Below are 16476 nucleotides of genomic sequence, written 5' to 3'. Positions count from 1 at the left end.
TTTAGTACAGTGTCTACAGGGTCTCACTACACAGATCAGACTCATACTGATCCTCCTGTTTTCAGCCTCCCAAGCACTGGGGTTACAGGCACACACCACCACACCCAGTCTCAGTTGTCATCTCAGTGCACCCCCAGGGACAGGGTGGCACAGCATACCAGGAATCAAACCCCAATTCCTGCATCTGCTGAGCTATCTGGCTGGACCTAAGATTACTTTCATGATACAGTAAAATAAAATAAGATAAAAAATCATAACCACCAAACCAACACTCCAAAAAATCCTGAAGGACATCCTAAGAGGAGATAATGAAAGCTAACAACTATAAAGGTCTAATAAAATGAACACATCCAGTAGGCTAGCAATTAAGTAGAAGGCAAAGAAAGGAAAAACAGCAACAGGAAATCAATAAATTGACAGGAATTAATATCAATTACAACTATCAATGTAAATAGACTCAATTTGCCAGTCAAAAGACACAGACTAGCAGAATGGATCAAGAAAGAAAATCCAAACATACACTGTATACAAGAAAATTACACAACAGGAAATTCATACACTAAATATCAAGGGATTGAAAACAGTATTTCATGTAACAGGAATCTGAAAACAAGTAGGAGCAACAATCGTATTTTCAGACAAAGTAGATTAAGCCCCAATTGATCAAAAGCAGCAAAGAAGGACACTACATACATACTACTGGTTAACAGAACTACTCAACAGGAAGAGGTAACAATTACAAACATATATGCACCAAACCACAGTGCACCCAACTTCACAAAACAAACTCTAATGGATATAAGAGACAAAGCATCAATATAGTGGGGGACCCATTATCACAAACAGATCAACTAAACAAAAATCAATAAAGAAAATATCAATAAAGAATTGAACCAAACCTTTCAACAAATGGATTTAATAAATATTGTGTTCTATCCAACAACAAAATACACTTTAAAAAAAAAATGTATCTAGTACAGGGTCTACAGAGTCTCACTACTGAGATTGGACTCATGATCTTCCTGTTTTTAGCCTCCCAAGTGCTGGGATTACAGGCATGTGCCACCACGCCCAGTCTCAATCACTGGCTCAATGTGCCCCGAGGGCAGGGCTGACACAGCATGCCCAGGATTGAACCCCATCCCTCTGTTTGCCTAACCAGGTGTTTTAATCCACTGAACTACCTGGCTGGCCCTTCCACATTTTTTTAACCTGCACATGTCACTTTCTCCAAAATAGAGCACATACTAACATAGAAACCATGCACAAGCCAATACAATAGAAGCAAAATTTTACCATACACATTATCATTATCACACTGCACTGTATTTGTTTGTTTGTTGTTTTTTTGGCAGAACCAGGAATTGAACTCAGGCCCTTGCATTTGCCAGGCAAGTGCTTATTCTACTGAGCCATCTCCCCGGCCCTTGCACTGTAATTAAACTAGAAATCAATAGCAACTAAAATGCAATCAAACTAGAATTCAACAGCAAATGAACCACAGAAATTATGCAAACATAGGCAAATTAAATAACACATTCTTGAATCAACAACGGGTCACAGAGGAAATTAAGGAAGAAATGAGACAATTCCTAGAATTAAATGATAATGTCAGCACAACATACCAGAACTTATGGGACACAATGAAAGCAGTCCTATGAGGGAAGTGTAGAATGAGAAATAGAAAAGAGCCCAAATAAATCACCTAAGGATGCATCTCAAAGTCTTAGAAAAACAAGAACCACCAAAACCCAGAGCTTGTACAAGGAAGGAAATTTAAAGATCAGAGCAGAAATTAATGAAGAAATGGAGACAAGGAAAAGAGGAAGAGGAGGAAAAAGAGAAAGAGGAAGAGGAAAAAGGAAAGGGAAAGGAAAAGAAGAGAAAGAAGAGGAAGACAAGGCGAGGGAAAAAGAGAAGCAGCATGAGCAGCAGCAGCAGCAGAACTACCACCACCAATGAAATGAAGCCCTGGATCTTTGACAGAAAAAAGAAAATAGACAAATCTTAGCCAATTTTACCAAAATAAGAAAAGACACAAACTAATACAATTAGAAATGAAAAAGAAGGGCTGGTGAGATGGCTCAGTGGTCTAAAGCACCTACTTAGAACAAGCTCAGCAAAGCACAGGGACTACAGTTCAATCCCCCAGCACCACATGCCAGCCAGCCCCGCCCCCTGGTGGGCTGAGCTGGCCACACACACACACACACACACACACACACACAATAAATAAATAAATAAATATTTAAAAAAAAAAAAAAGGAAATGAAAAAGGAAATCACAATGGACCCTGCCAAAATCAAGAAAATTATTAGCAACTACTTCACAATTACAGAACTCAAATATGTAGATATTTGTAGATATGTATGAATTGCCAAAATTGAACCAAGACTTAAAAATCTTGAACAATCCAGTAACAGGCAATGAAATTAAAGAAAAAAAAAAAATTATCGACTAAGAAAAGCCCAGAACCCAATGGATTCATAGTTAAGAAATTGAAAAGAAAGGGGTATTTCCAACATCATTCCCAGAAACTAGTATCTTTGTCCCAAAACCAGACAAGGATTTAACCAAAAAAGAGAATTATAGACCAATTTTTCTAATGAACATGGATGCAAAAATTATTAACAAGATTCTGGCAAACAGAATGTGACAAATCATCAAAAAGATCCCATATCATAATCATGTAGGTTGCATCTGAGGCATACAAGGATGATTTAACACATACATATCAACAAAAGTAATTCATCACATAAACAGAACCATGGACAAGATCAAATGATCATCTCAAAAGATGCAGAAAAAGCCTTCAACAAAATCCAACAAGCTCATGACAAAAAAAATTCTGAAGAAAATAGATACAGAGCCAGGTATGGTGGCCTTTTCCTGTGACCCCAGCTTTCAGAAGGCTGAGGCAGGAGGATCGGCATGAGTTTGAGGCCAGCCTGGGCTACACAGCAAGATCCTATCTCAAAAAAGAAAATGGAAACAGGTATAGGAGGTCCTTATCTCAACATGATAAGAGCTATTTATGATGACACTACTGCCAGTATCTTAAAGGGAGAAAAGCTAAAACCTACCCTCTAAAATCAGGAACATGATGAGGATGTCTACTATCACCACTCCTGTTCAACACTGTCCTTGAAACATTATCCAGAGCAATCAGACAAAACAAAAAATATAAGGCATACACACAGGAAAAGACAATTCAAAATATTATTTGTAAATGATATGATCCTTTACTTAAAAGGCCCAAAACTCCACCAAAAGACTCCAAAAAATGATAACTAGGGGCCAGGGAGATGGCTCAGTGGAATAAGCGCTTCCCTGGCAAGCACAAGGGCCTGAGTTCAATCCCCGGTTCCGCAAAAAAAAAAAAAAGAAAAAAAGAAAAGAAAAAGAAAAAGAAGAAAAATGATAACTAAATTCAACAGTGTAGCAAAATACAAAATAAACAAAAATCATAAGATTCTTATGCACTAAATGATGAACTCATTGAGAAAGCAATTAGGAAAGAATACCACTCACCACAGCATCAAACAAATTAAATAGGTATTAACCTGAGAAAGTAAAGGACCTTTACAATGAAAATTACTCCAGACTGAAAAAGAAAATTGAAGAAGACATCAGAAAATGGAAAACTGTTCCTTGTTCCTGAATAGGGCGAACAACATAATCAAAAGGGCTACATTTCCAAAACCATTATATAGATTCCATGCAGTCCCAATCAAAGTACTACAAAGCTTTCTCACAGAGCTACAGAAAACAATCCTAAAATGTATGTGTGGTCAGGAGACCTGGAATAGCAAAAGCAATCCTGTGTAACAAAAGCAAACCTGGCAGCACCACAATTTCAGACTTACACTTAGGCTACACGGCCACTGTGATTAACACAGCGTGGAGCTGGCACAACAACAGGCACATGGATCAACAGAACAGAATGGAAAAAGGAGAGATAATCTGGCACATATAGAGCTATTTAATCTTTGACAAAGGAGCAAAATACAAACCCTAGAGGAAAGATAGCCTCTTTAATAAATGGTGTGGGAAAACTGAATATCCACATGCAGAAGACTGAGTCTAGACCCACCTACTAACCTAAAATCAAAATGGATCAAAGAACTAAATGTTAAAACAGAAACAATCTTTCAATCTGTTGGAAGACAAAATAGGTACAATTCTTAAAGACATCAGGACTTGCTGAACAAAATCCCAATGGCAGAAAAAATGAACCTGAGAATCAGCAAAGGGTTCATATCAAATTAAAAAGCTCCTGCTCAGCAAAGAACAACCAACAAAATGCAGAAACAATGTACACAATGGAAAAAAATTTTGCCAGTTATTCCACGAACAGAGAACTAACATCAAGAATGTATAAAGAGAGGGCCGGCCAAATAGTTCAGCGGATTAAAACACCTGCTTAGCTAGATGTAGTGGCAGGGGTTCGATTTCTGGTCTACCCTGCCGGCCCTGCCCCTGGGGCACACTGAGATGGGCATGGTGGCACACGCCTGTAATCCCAGTGTGATTACACTCCTGTAATCTCGGGAGGCTGAACATAGGCAGATAACTACGAGTCCAATCTACATTGTGAGACCCTGTAGACCCTGTATTAAAACAAAACAAAAGAATATATAAAGAGGGCCGGCCAGATAGCTCAGCAGACTAAAGCACCTACTTAGGCAGGCACAATGACTGGGGTTCAATCCCTGTCGTGCAGTGTGGGCCCCGCACCCGGGCGCGCTGAGACGCAACCGACACTGGGCGTGGTAGCGCACCTTTATTCCCAGTGCTCAGGAGGCTGAAAACAAGAGGACCACGAAGAGTCTGATCTGTGTAGTGAAACCCAGTAGACACTGTATTAAGATACCAAAAAAAAACCCAAATATATATATATACATATATATATACACACACATATATATATATAATTTTGCCAACTACTCCATTGGCAAAGGACTAATAAAAAACATATAAAGAACTTTAAGGGCTTAAGCAAGATAGCTCAGAGGACTAAGCACCTGCCTGGCAAGTGCAGGGACTGGGGTCTGATCCCCAGCACCACATGCCATGCTGGACCCACCCCTGGGCACGCTAAGTAGGCCACAGAGACCGGGTGTGGTGGTGCACACCTGTAATTCCAGTGCTGGGGAGGCTGAAAACAGGAAGATCACTAGGAGTCAAGCTACATAGTGAGATCCTGTACCAATTTTTTTTTTTAAACAAACAAGACCCAATCAAAATGAATAGACACCTATTCTTAGAAGAAATATAAATGCCCAATAAGTATATGAAAAAAATGCTCATCATTGCTGACCATCAGAGCAATGTAAATTAAGCCACAGCAAGACACCATCTTACCAGAAAGAATGGCCTTCATCCAAATGAGGGATGGTGCCACCATTCTCAGTTTTAGCTGTAACATTATGAACTCCTTTGCCAATCCTGCTTTATCCATACCTCCTTACTTTATCTCTCTCTTACATTACTTTGAGGTAGATTCTAGATGTCTAGTCATTTCACTCATAATAACAATAACTAATGCTGGTGAAGATGTAGGGGAAAATGCACTGTTGGTATGAATGGAAACTAGTGTAATCACTGGAAATCAGGGTAGAAATTCACCAAAAAACTAAAAGTACAAATTCCATCTGACTCGGCCATCCCCTGTAAGGTATCTCCCCAAAGGAGTTAAAAGCACCATATTACAGGGATACATGCACAGCCATGTTTACAGCAGCATAATTTATAACAGGTACACCTCAGAAATAGCATGTGTCCCTCAACAGATGAACGGATAAGGGTAATGCATTTACACACAACGCAGTACGACTCTTATCACTAGAGGTTTCATAGGTGAATGGGTACAACCTGACAATATAACATTAAGTGAAGTCAGACACAGAAGCTCATATATACATAAACTCATATATCCCACGGTTTTCCTAATATGAGGAACACTATATGTAGTTTACACACACACACACACACACACACACATGCACGCACGCACGCACACGCACAAAGAACAAAATAGAAGAGATAGATAGGAAGTAAAGTTCAAGTACTTCCCCAAATAAAATATTCCATTTAAAAAATATTTTAAAGGGGCCGGGGAGATGGCTCAGTGGAATAAGCGCTTCTCTAGCAAGGGCAAGGGCCTGAGTTCAATCCCTGGTTCTGCCAAAAAATCAAAAAATAAAAAATAAAAAATATTTTAATATCTATGAAAATTTTCATTTATACTAATAGTTTTTCTTTTTTTGTTTTTAATTTTATTAATTTATTTATCTGTGTGTGTGGCCAGCTCAGCCCACCAGGGGACGGGGCTGGCTGGCATGTGGTGCTGGGGGATTGAACCGCGGTCCATGTGCATTGCTAAGCTTGTTCTAAGTAGGTGCTTTAGACCACTGAGCCATCTCACCAGCCCTATACTAATAGTTTTTCTTAGTTTGTTGAAAATTTGTTCTTTAATCTGTTTATTTCTGTTTTGCAAAAATCTTTTTGGTTTATGTCTTATACTGAATAACTACTTTGAAAATAATGATATGGTATAATAGCTATTTCTATTCCCTAATTATTTGGTTATGAAAATTTGGGTTTTTTCTTTTTCATAAAATAAAAAGATTTAGGGCCGGGGAGACGGCTCAGTAGAATAAGCGCTTGCCTGGCAAGCACAAGCGCCTGAGTTCAATCCCTGGTTCCACCAAGAAAAAAAAAAAAAGAAAAGAAAAAGATTTAAAAAGAAAAAGAAAAAAATGCTACATTGCCCAGGGTGGGCTTGAACTTGTGATCCTCTTGTTTCCGGCTTCCAGAATGTTGCTATTATAGGCCACCATTCCCAGTTTTAGCTGTAACATTATGAACTCCTTTGCCAATCCTGCTTTATCCATACCTCCTTACTTTATCTCTCCCTTACATTACTTTGATGTATATTCTAGATGTCTAGTCATTTCACTCATGAATATTCCAGTATGTCAAATGAACATGAAAAACTTCCACCTGTAAGATTCTGTTTCTGTAGGTCCAAAACACAAGAAAACTAAAAAGTCCATTGATATTCAAAGTGAATTACAAATTGTATTAGGTGTTAAAATAGTTTTTAAAAAAAATTTTTTAAAAACCAGTGAATTACCAGTTTAATCACAATTTTGTGATTTAACTTTTGCAGATTCACTGTTTTTGCATGTTTAAAAAAAATATCAACCTAAATTATGTATTGCAGATTTTACACTATTTCACAGGACTTTGTGGTACCACACAGTGCATGTATGTTGTTAAAATTATGCAGGTTTATGAGCTTAAAAAATGGTTAACAACATTAGAAGTGTTTTACAAAGTGTGGGAAAGATTTATAGGAGTGTGGGAAGAGTTTACAAAGCCTTAAAATATATGTAAATACTAAAATAAATATAACATCGCTGTTTGCTGATTTCTATTTATTGCAGGGGTGTCTGGAAGGTGCCCTCCGCAAGAAGTGAGACCCTGCACATTCACCATTTATTCAACTAGCTGTAGACAAATTAAGGCTGTTAGTATTTCAATGGTTTTGTTGTTTTAGTTTTATGGTGACATCTAGTGGATAAAAATGAGAACAGAAATTATAAGATTAAAAAGTATCTAATGTCATGGAGTTAGTTGTACAGGCCAAAGTTCCCAGGCCCAAAATAGCTAAATAACTGACTATTCTTCAGCACTTCATCTTCCTTTAAGGAAAAAAAAAAAAAAAAAACAACCCCCAAAACAGAATATAACCTGTGAGGCATGGGTGGGTGCGTAGCAGGTGGTGCTGGGGTAAAACCCAGAGCCTTCATACTTCAGCTAGAGCCCAGCATTTGTCTCCGTTTTTGAAACACAGTCTCAAAGTTGCCCAGACTGGGATCAAACCTGCAATCCTCCTTCCTCCCTTACCAGAGTGCTGATATTGTAGGCCTGTACCGCCACACCCAGCTCATTTAATTAAGCTCATATTTAATCTCATTTTTGGTTCTCTTTTATAAACTATCAATTAGAAAGTTTCTGCCACTTATTTCCCAAATATACAAAGCTAACTGCAGATTCTAACTTTTTAATTGTCTTATCTCAAAAATTCTCTTAAATTTATCATTCAACTCAGCTTTCCAATTCAAACTTTAGCACCTTTAAATAATTCTAAAGTACCTTACCAAAAATTATCTAAATCAGAAAACCATACTTACAAGCATTATCTTATCATTCCCCATTTTACAAAGGTTAAAAAAAAGAGATGACAGAACGAAGCTGAGCCAGCCACAGGGGCACACACCTACGGTCCAGCTATGTAGGAGAAAGAGGATCACAAGTTCAAGGTTGGTCTGAGCAACAGAATAATGAGATCCTGTTTCCAATAAAAAAGTAAAATTGCTGGGCACGGTCGCGCACACACACTGACACACACGTAACGCCAGCACTCTGGAGGCTGAGGCAGAAGGATCACCAGAAGCTCAAGGCCAGCCCGGACCACATAGAGAGTTCGGGATCACCCTGAACTACATAGTGAGACCCTATCTCAAAAACAAACAAAAAAGGCCAGATAGCTCAGCGGACTAAAGCGCCTGCTTAGGGAGAGTGGCCAGGTTCAGTCCCAAGGATGTCGCACCGGCCCCGCCCCGGGGCACGCTGAGATAGCGACTGAGACGGGGCGTGGTGGCGTGAGCCTGTAATTGCAGCACTAGGGAGGCTGAAAACAGGAGAATCACTATGAATCTGATCTCTGTAGTGAGACCCTGTAGACCCTGTACTAAATACACTTAACAAAGTAAGTGAAGTTTAATGTGGTAACTCTAATCCTGTTTTATGTATGTATATATGTGCATATGAAATAGGATTATATATGTATATATACATCAGAAATCTCATATTTGTAGTTTAAAGGATGAAAAAATCATAAACAAAGAGTAACTCAAATAGGTACTTACAGCCTGGGCTTGTTGTTGAAACAGCTCACTCTGATTTTCTCCATCTTCTATGGTATCCCCAAGCATCTGGGACGGAGGTAACCTAGAACTTCCAAAAGCAGCATTCAAATTGCTTGGAAAAACACTTGTCCTTTTAGGAGTTAAGTGTGCCGGGTCAAAAGATCGCACAGCTACAGCACCTTTTTCTGCCTACGCAAAGGAAAAACGACAATGAGATTTCATCCCAACTTAGTTCCACCGAATAATGCATCTAAAGCTAGACATGGTAGTCCACGCCTCTAATCCCAGAATCTGGGAGGCTGAAGAAGGAGGGTACCAAATTCAAACCCAATCTGAGCAGCAGCAAGACTCCTTGTCTTAAAGACAATATAAAAAGGGCTGACAATGTAGCTCACTGGAAAGGAACTGGGTTCACTCTCCAGTACTACAATAAAAATAATACTGCTAAGCAGCCAAAAGATTTCCCATTGGGGGAGGGGTTTCACTAGCAGAAGAACGAACATTTTACCAGGCACCCATGTATCAATAGCTTCTTTAGGTTTTCTCATCTAATTCTCACACAATTTTGTGAAGTATCGTAACCCTATTTTACAGATAAACTACAACTTCAAAAGTTAAGCACTGAACCCCAGGTCACATAGCTAGTGAATAACAAAATCAGAACTGAAACACAAACCTACACACAAAATTCTGCTATTTTTAACTATTTAGTGAACATAAAAAATTCAGTCAAGAGCCTAAGGATAAAATACGCTGTTTCTACATAAAAATCCACTGTGCTCACTGAAAATCTAATTATACAAAGTAGAGAATCAAAAGAAAGTGCTTCTGTTGCTGCCTGGTAGCTGACTTCCTAACACGCATACTTGCTCACTTACACTCTGACTCACTTTTGAACTTACTGCTTCATAAGACTTCTGAAGCTGTTGCTTTTTTCTCAGCCTAATTTGTTGATTGACACGGTGTTTGACTTGTCTCTGAAAATGTTTCAAAGCTTCTTCTTTTCTTTTTAATTGTTCCTTTAATTCTTCTTCAATTATACATGCTGAAGTCTTTAAATATAAAAGATAGAAAATGAACTTAAATGTCAGCAGTTTTGCCTTTAAGAATGTAAAAAGAAAAGTCAGGGATATGATTTTAAAAAGATAATTAAGTTTTATGATCCAAAATTAAGGAAATCATGAGTTCAGAACCAATGATCTAAACATGATTAACAAGCACCAAGAACTTAAACGAAACTGCAAAGTAAAAACTGAAATTTATTCAAATTATTTTTTAGTAAACTAAAACTAACTAAGGTGTCTTCCTTACTTCTTAATGAACCTAAACCCACTTCTGTTATACAGTTTCTAACTGTACATCAACATATAGATACAGCAGATTGATCACTACTTAGATAATCTACTTTTTTTTCTGCGGTACTGGGGATTGAACTCAGGACCTTACGCTTGCCAGGAAAGTGCTTATTCTACTGAGCTATCTCCCCAGCCCGACAATCTGCTATTAAAATGTCTTCTTACTTAAAATTATGTCCCATTTTAACTTAATGTGTCCTTCCTCTCATCTCCATCTAGTAAAGACCTATACAGATAGTGGCATACACCTATAATCACGGGACTCTGGGAGGCTCAGACAGAAAAATAACAAGTTCAAGCCCATCATAGACAACATGACCCTGACTCAAAATTTATAAAAATAAAAAAGGGGCTGGCCAAATAACTCAGTGGATTAAAACACCTGCTTAGGCAGACACAGGGGCTCGGAGTTCGATCCCTGGGCCTGCTGGGCCAGCCCAGCCCCCAGGGCACTGCACTGAGTGGGTGACTGAGACTGGGCGTGGTGGTGCATGCCTGTAATCCCAGCACTTGGGAGGCTATAAACAGGAGAATCACTGGGAGTCTGATCTACACAGTGAGACCGTGTAGACCCTGTCCTAAATACAAAAAAATAAATAAATAAAAAAGGGCTGAGGGCTGGGGATATAGCTCAGGGGCACAGTGCATGCCTGGCAAGCATGACTTCCAGTACCAAGGGGGTGGGGGGCTGAGAATGCACTTCAGCCCAAAAGCCCTGGGTTCAATCCTCAGAAATGCAAAACAAACACTATTACTCAGTCTTTAAGAGCATCAAATATCACACCAGTATCACAAATAGTACTGTCTTCCTCTGAGTGCTTATGCGATGGGAACTTCTATTTTACTAGTGTTACTGAATACAGCATTTATTAGCGCCAACATTATATTATAAACTTCGTTTCCACTATATCTTATGGTTTAGAACCTTGACTTTAAAGGTACTAAATATTTATGCTCAATTCCACAACATATTCTAAACCATCTAGAACATTCTATCACATTTGAGCTCCTAACGTGCATTCACCTCCACAGTAACCAAAATAACAGCAGTTATCACTTTTAACGCTCTAGTGTATGATAAGCGCCTTATATCATTCTAGCCTCAAAACCACCTTCCCATTGCAGGAAATTGGGGTTCAGAAAGATAAAAGTCAGTAGCAGCCCAAGGTCCTATAGCTGGCTAGGATCAGAACTACAAGTTTGTCCTATTCCAACACTTATGGTTTGTACTGTACTGCTTTTCTGTTGAGTATGTCTTTCCTTCAGAAGGAATGTTCAAATTACAGTAACTCATCATCAGAATTTCTCCCTGAATGCCTCTCCCCCAAATCTTTTGTTTCTGTTTGTTTTTCCAGTACTGGAGATGAGCCCAGAGAGTGCGGAGTGATACTCTCAGCCTTTTTAATTGTTTATATTTTGAGATAGAATCTAAGTTGCCCAGGCTGGCCTCCAACTGGCAATCTTCCTTAGTCGCCTCAGTAGCTGGGATTACAGACGTGTACCTACCACCACATCAGGCCGAATACTTTTACTAACAGAATAATTTCAATTTCTCAATCTCAAGGGTACTGCAGAATACTTTATAGGCTGTAGTAAAATTGTTTTTAGAAGATATTTTTTATTAATACATGTTTTCAATACATAATGAATACATTTATCATGGTAGTAAATATACATGCTGCATTTTAATCCTTTTTATTTCCTTTCCACTCCCTTTTCTACCCTCTCCCTCCATTCCTAGATTCTATTCTTTTTTTTTTTTTTTTTTGGTACTGGGGATTGAACTCGGGAACTTGTGCTTGCCAGGCAGGTACCTATACCACTGAGCTATATCTCTGGCCCCCTAGATCCTATTTTTTTTTTTTTTTCTTCTGTATTTTAGGGAAGGGTCTATAGGATGTTCAGGGTCTCACTACTAGATTGGACTCATAGTGATTCTCCTGTTTACAGCCTCCCAAGTGCTGGGATTACAGGCACATGCCACCAAGCCCAGTCTCAATTCCCATCTCAGCGCACCCGGGGTGGGGGCGGGGCCAGAACGGCAGGCACGGGGATGGCACCCCTAGCCCCTGCGCCTGCTTGCAGGGGTTTTAATCTGCTGAGCTATTTGGGCGGCCCTCATAGATCCTATTCTTAACTGCAAAGAATAAAAATACCTGCTTGTTTCTATCACCTGTCATTTTGCTGTCATGATTTTTTTTTTTTCCAGTATGAGCAATCAAACTCAGGACCTTGTACTTGCCAGGCAGGCGCTTATGCCCCTGAACTATATCCCTGGCCCTCTGTCATGAAATTCTTAAAACAAAATTCATTTAAAATTTCCAAATCAATCCTATAAGTTATTCTATGTGAATAGGATTCATGGGACTGCTATAGACAACCCAAATAGCCAAGAACAATTAGGCAAAGTGAATCTAAAGAGATATAGGTGATACAGCCTGAACAGCTAACCCAAATCAACTCAAGTCCTCCACATTTAAGTCATTCGTCCTGTTTCATTTACTCCCATTTTCTCCACCTGCCCTTCTTTTATGCCCACATTGATTATCAAACATTTTACTGAAGTTCATGACTTATTACAGATTGGAATCTCAACTGTAAACTAGAAATAAGAGTATGCCAGCAATTACAACACCAGTTTTCTTAGCAAACACCATTGAGCAAGACAACCAAAACCGAGAACACTCATTCTGTCAGACGTTAAAAGGCTCCTAAGAGTTAAATAAATTTCAGAAAAAGTATATTAGACAAAGAATATATTTTGGATAATTTACATGTAAAGGAACTGATCCTTAGATTACATAGTAGCTATTGTCCAAAGATGATTTCTTCTACCCCTCTCAGTAAATCCAGCCTGGTACTCATGCTCTTGTGTAGCCTACTCCTGCAATGATTTGATCTGAATCTGCGCATCCCCACTAAATGAACAGGAAGTGTTGGCACCGTGACTTCCCCAGCAAAGTCATAAAGCATCTTCTCTCTGGGGCTCTTGGAGTGCTCACTCTGCGAGAAGCCAGCACCACATAAGAATTCTGACTACCTGGGATTACTGTGCTGTGAGGAGGTACAACCAAGCCAAACAGGTCATGTGGCTCAAACCTCCTACCACTCCAGTCATCCTAGCCCAAGTGCCAGATGTGTGAGTGAGAAAGACACAACAGCCTCTCAAATGCCACATGGAAATGAACCACGGAATCCAACAACAGCCAGAACCCAGTCAAACTATCTAAGCCTCAGCTGGGAACCCAGACACTGTGAAGCAGAAACAAGCCATCCTCACTACACCCTGCTGCAATTCCTTTATTTGCTTTATACCACGAGGTTCCAGTGTGGTTTGTGACACAGCAAAAGATAACCACAAAAAATAACAAAATAGTGCGATAACCATACATATACAACAGAATAGCAGTGTCTTTTGATGCTGATTTAATTACTGTAGACAAATGCAGATCTAAAGCTATGACTCTTAGGAATTCTAATGGACCCCAAAATCTTTGGGATTAAAAAAAAGTTCCCCTTTAAGCTGGGCATGGTGGCACACACCTGTAATTCCAGTACTCAGGAGGCTGAGGCAAGAGGACTGTTGAGAGTTCAAGGCCAGGGTGGGCTACAAAATGAGGCCAAGGCCAACTTAAACCCCATATCAAGATCTTGTCTCAAAAAAAGTTCCCCTTGAGAATTGACATGATCTTAGGGTAATAAATCTTTAGCAGTAACTATTTACATCTACTCTGAGCTGACGGATGTTATGCCTCTTTGTAAGGGTGGATCCCCAGACTAAATAAACTAAAGTAATAAAAAGTTTTATTAGATGTTCGATCAAACTTCCTTTGGCTGAAAATGATCAAAAATTAAATGAAGAAGACATGTTTACAGATGTTCTAAGGCTAATATTTTGAGTATGTGGGAACTTAAAAGAGTCAAGTCTTTTTAACAAAGAAAAAAGCTCAGCAAGTCAAACTTAGGCAATTTGATGTTAATGATGTTATAAAGATGTCATAATCTAAATAATTTTTAAAATATCTTAAACTGGTGACACAGGCTTTGATCTCAGCATGCTGGAGACAGCAGCAGGAGGATCACTTCAAGTTCAAGGTTAGCCTGGGCTACCTAATGAGTTTAAAACTAGACTATCACTCAAAACAAGACTCTCTCTCAAAAACAGTATTAATGACTAAGTAACAAAGGACTTCTCACTAAATCTTACTGATTCTTCAAGCAGTTCCCTTGCACTTATCTCATATCTCTGTACTAACTGGTCTATGAGAATCATACCATGGAAACATGTCCATATGTAAACTCTGTAAAAGTTGCCCTTCAGCTGAAAAACTCCTCCCTAATACGGGTATTTATCGCATTTCCATTTTTTCCAGGCCAACACACCATATTCCTTTCATTCATTCAACAAACACTTCCAGAATACCTACTACATGGCAGGGAAAAAATGAGAAGCAAAGGTTCCTGTCTTTGTGGAACATATATTTAACAGTTTTAGGATTAATCTCTCCCTCCTAAAGGAGGAATAAACTCTCTTACTCCATTTTGCCTAAATCGCTCTTACAAAACTTATCACAAGCATTAAGCAACTAACGTCCTTCAAGTGTGGCCAACTGTCATCCTCGCCAAGCGCAAGAGTTAAGTGTGCGATGCAGACAGCATCCATGTTCTGTGCACAGCAAGCTATCAAGTTCGTGCAGCAACTTCACAAATATCTTAGCCTGTATGTTATAGTCTGTATATATAGGAGGTGAGCAGCAACTATTTAAGTGACTTGATCATGCCCAAGCAAAGCTGCAGCAAGTTTTGGCAAACACATGTTTGTTCTATAATCCCAATGCAAGAACTGTATTTATAACGGAAAGAAACAGTATCCTCTAACTGTTCATCATTTTGCATCAAAAACTGAAGGGTAATAAAAGGGACTGAGGGTGTCCCCGCATTTGAATCAAACTGACACTCACATATGCTGGGATTTCAGAGCCGTCTGGTGAGGCAGGTTCCACCCATGCCCCAACTGGCACGACGGCCTGGTTCCTCTCCGCCAGCACTGCCAATACGTCCTTGCTCTTCCTGGGGTTTAATGCCAGGGGCAACTCTGTCATATTGCGATGCTTCCTGAGGGGGCACATATGTCCAGGCATCTGTGACTCCTAGTTAGGAAAAAAGGAAAACCTTAAAAATCTTCAAATGACCGCATTAAAAGCTCTAATCTTTTAACACAGTAAGCCATGAGCGTGTGGAAAAGCCCCACAACAAGCAGAAAAACCTGGTAAGGATCAGAAAAACAGGAATTCTGGAGAAAGAAGGCAGAAATGAATGAAGACAAATTGGAAGAAATAAAGACAAAAGGAAAGGTTTTTTAAAAGCCTTCTAGAAGACATGGGAATGTGGGAAAAGAAACCAGGATCGGATTGGGAGAACGAAGATTGCGCCCAGCGCCAGAAAGTACCAGGCTGACCTGGGTCTGAGACCGAGTTCAAACACGTCCTGTGGTCGGTACGTAAAGGAGAAGCGCCCAACCGAGGGTAGTTCCAGACCAGACAAAAGCCTGCTTCTGAAGCTAGGACGGCACTGGCTAGGTATCGGGAGCGGCCCTCCACAGAATCACACGGTCCGGGACACTAAAAAAATCATCTCGAACTAACCGCCTCTCAGGTGCCCCACGCCACTCCGCCCCTCCGGCGCCTTGTGCCCGCCTCTTCCGGGCTTCCCTCACGTCCATTGGGCTAGAAAGGCTTGGGAGGCGGGGTTTTCGAGCGTGTTAACGTCACTTCCGCTTCCTGACGGGGCGGGAATTGGCGGGCCTAGCAGCTACCAGGTGACGTGCTGGTGCGGGCGGTGCCAGATAAACTCTTCTGGAGCTGCGGAGAAGGTGGCATCGTGCTACATCCTCCAAGAAAGGGACTCGTTGGCTCAGTGATCCGACTGACTGTGTGGGCAAGGGACCCCACTTGAGGAAAGGCTGACAAAATGATAGAAAAAAGGGTCCACAGGTCTTCACCGATTAAACCAACAGTAAATCCTGTGTTTATGCCGCTCTCAACGCTGTCTCAGCCCTGTTCTACTTGAACACTGTAGCTTCATACAGGGTCTCCCTGGTCCAAGCTCTGTTGCAGGCTAGAGACACCACATTATTCCTATTGGAGATCCAGACATTGAATATTATTGCAAGCTTTCTATAG

The 16476-nt window shown here is 39.9% G+C and overlaps 1 protein-coding gene across 5 annotated transcripts in view; it reads right to left on the bottom strand.

Moving 5' to 3' along the window:
* The window catches only part of Ccdc15 (coiled-coil domain containing 15), a 74138-nt gene extending 58188 nt beyond the window's left edge, over positions 1-15950 (bottom strand). For 4 of the 5 annotated variants that reach the window (XM_023701545.1, XM_023701546.1, XM_023701547.1 and 1 more), the window contains exons 1-4: positions 15753-15950; positions 15256-15444; positions 9830-9991; positions 8940-9128 (exon numbers count right to left, since the gene is read on the bottom strand). In XM_023701545.1, the coding sequence (XP_023557313.1) occupies positions 8940-9128; positions 9830-9991; positions 15256-15435 (531 nt within the window). In that variant the 5' untranslated portion in view covers positions 15436-15444; positions 15753-15950. The remainder of the gene's footprint in view (positions 1-8939; positions 9129-9829; positions 9992-15255; positions 15445-15752) is intronic. The other variant, XM_004641443.2, reaches the window with a different exon arrangement.
* Between the last annotated feature and the right edge of the window lie 526 nt (positions 15951-16476).

Source organism: Octodon degus, unplaced genomic scaffold (genome assembly GCF_000260255.1).
Source record: "Octodon degus isolate 3935 unplaced genomic scaffold, OctDeg1.0 scaffold00136, whole genome shotgun sequence".
NCBI classification, from domain to species: domain Eukaryota; kingdom Metazoa; phylum Chordata; class Mammalia; order Rodentia; family Octodontidae; genus Octodon; species Octodon degus.
This window is presented reverse-complemented; position numbering and strand designations above follow the sequence as displayed.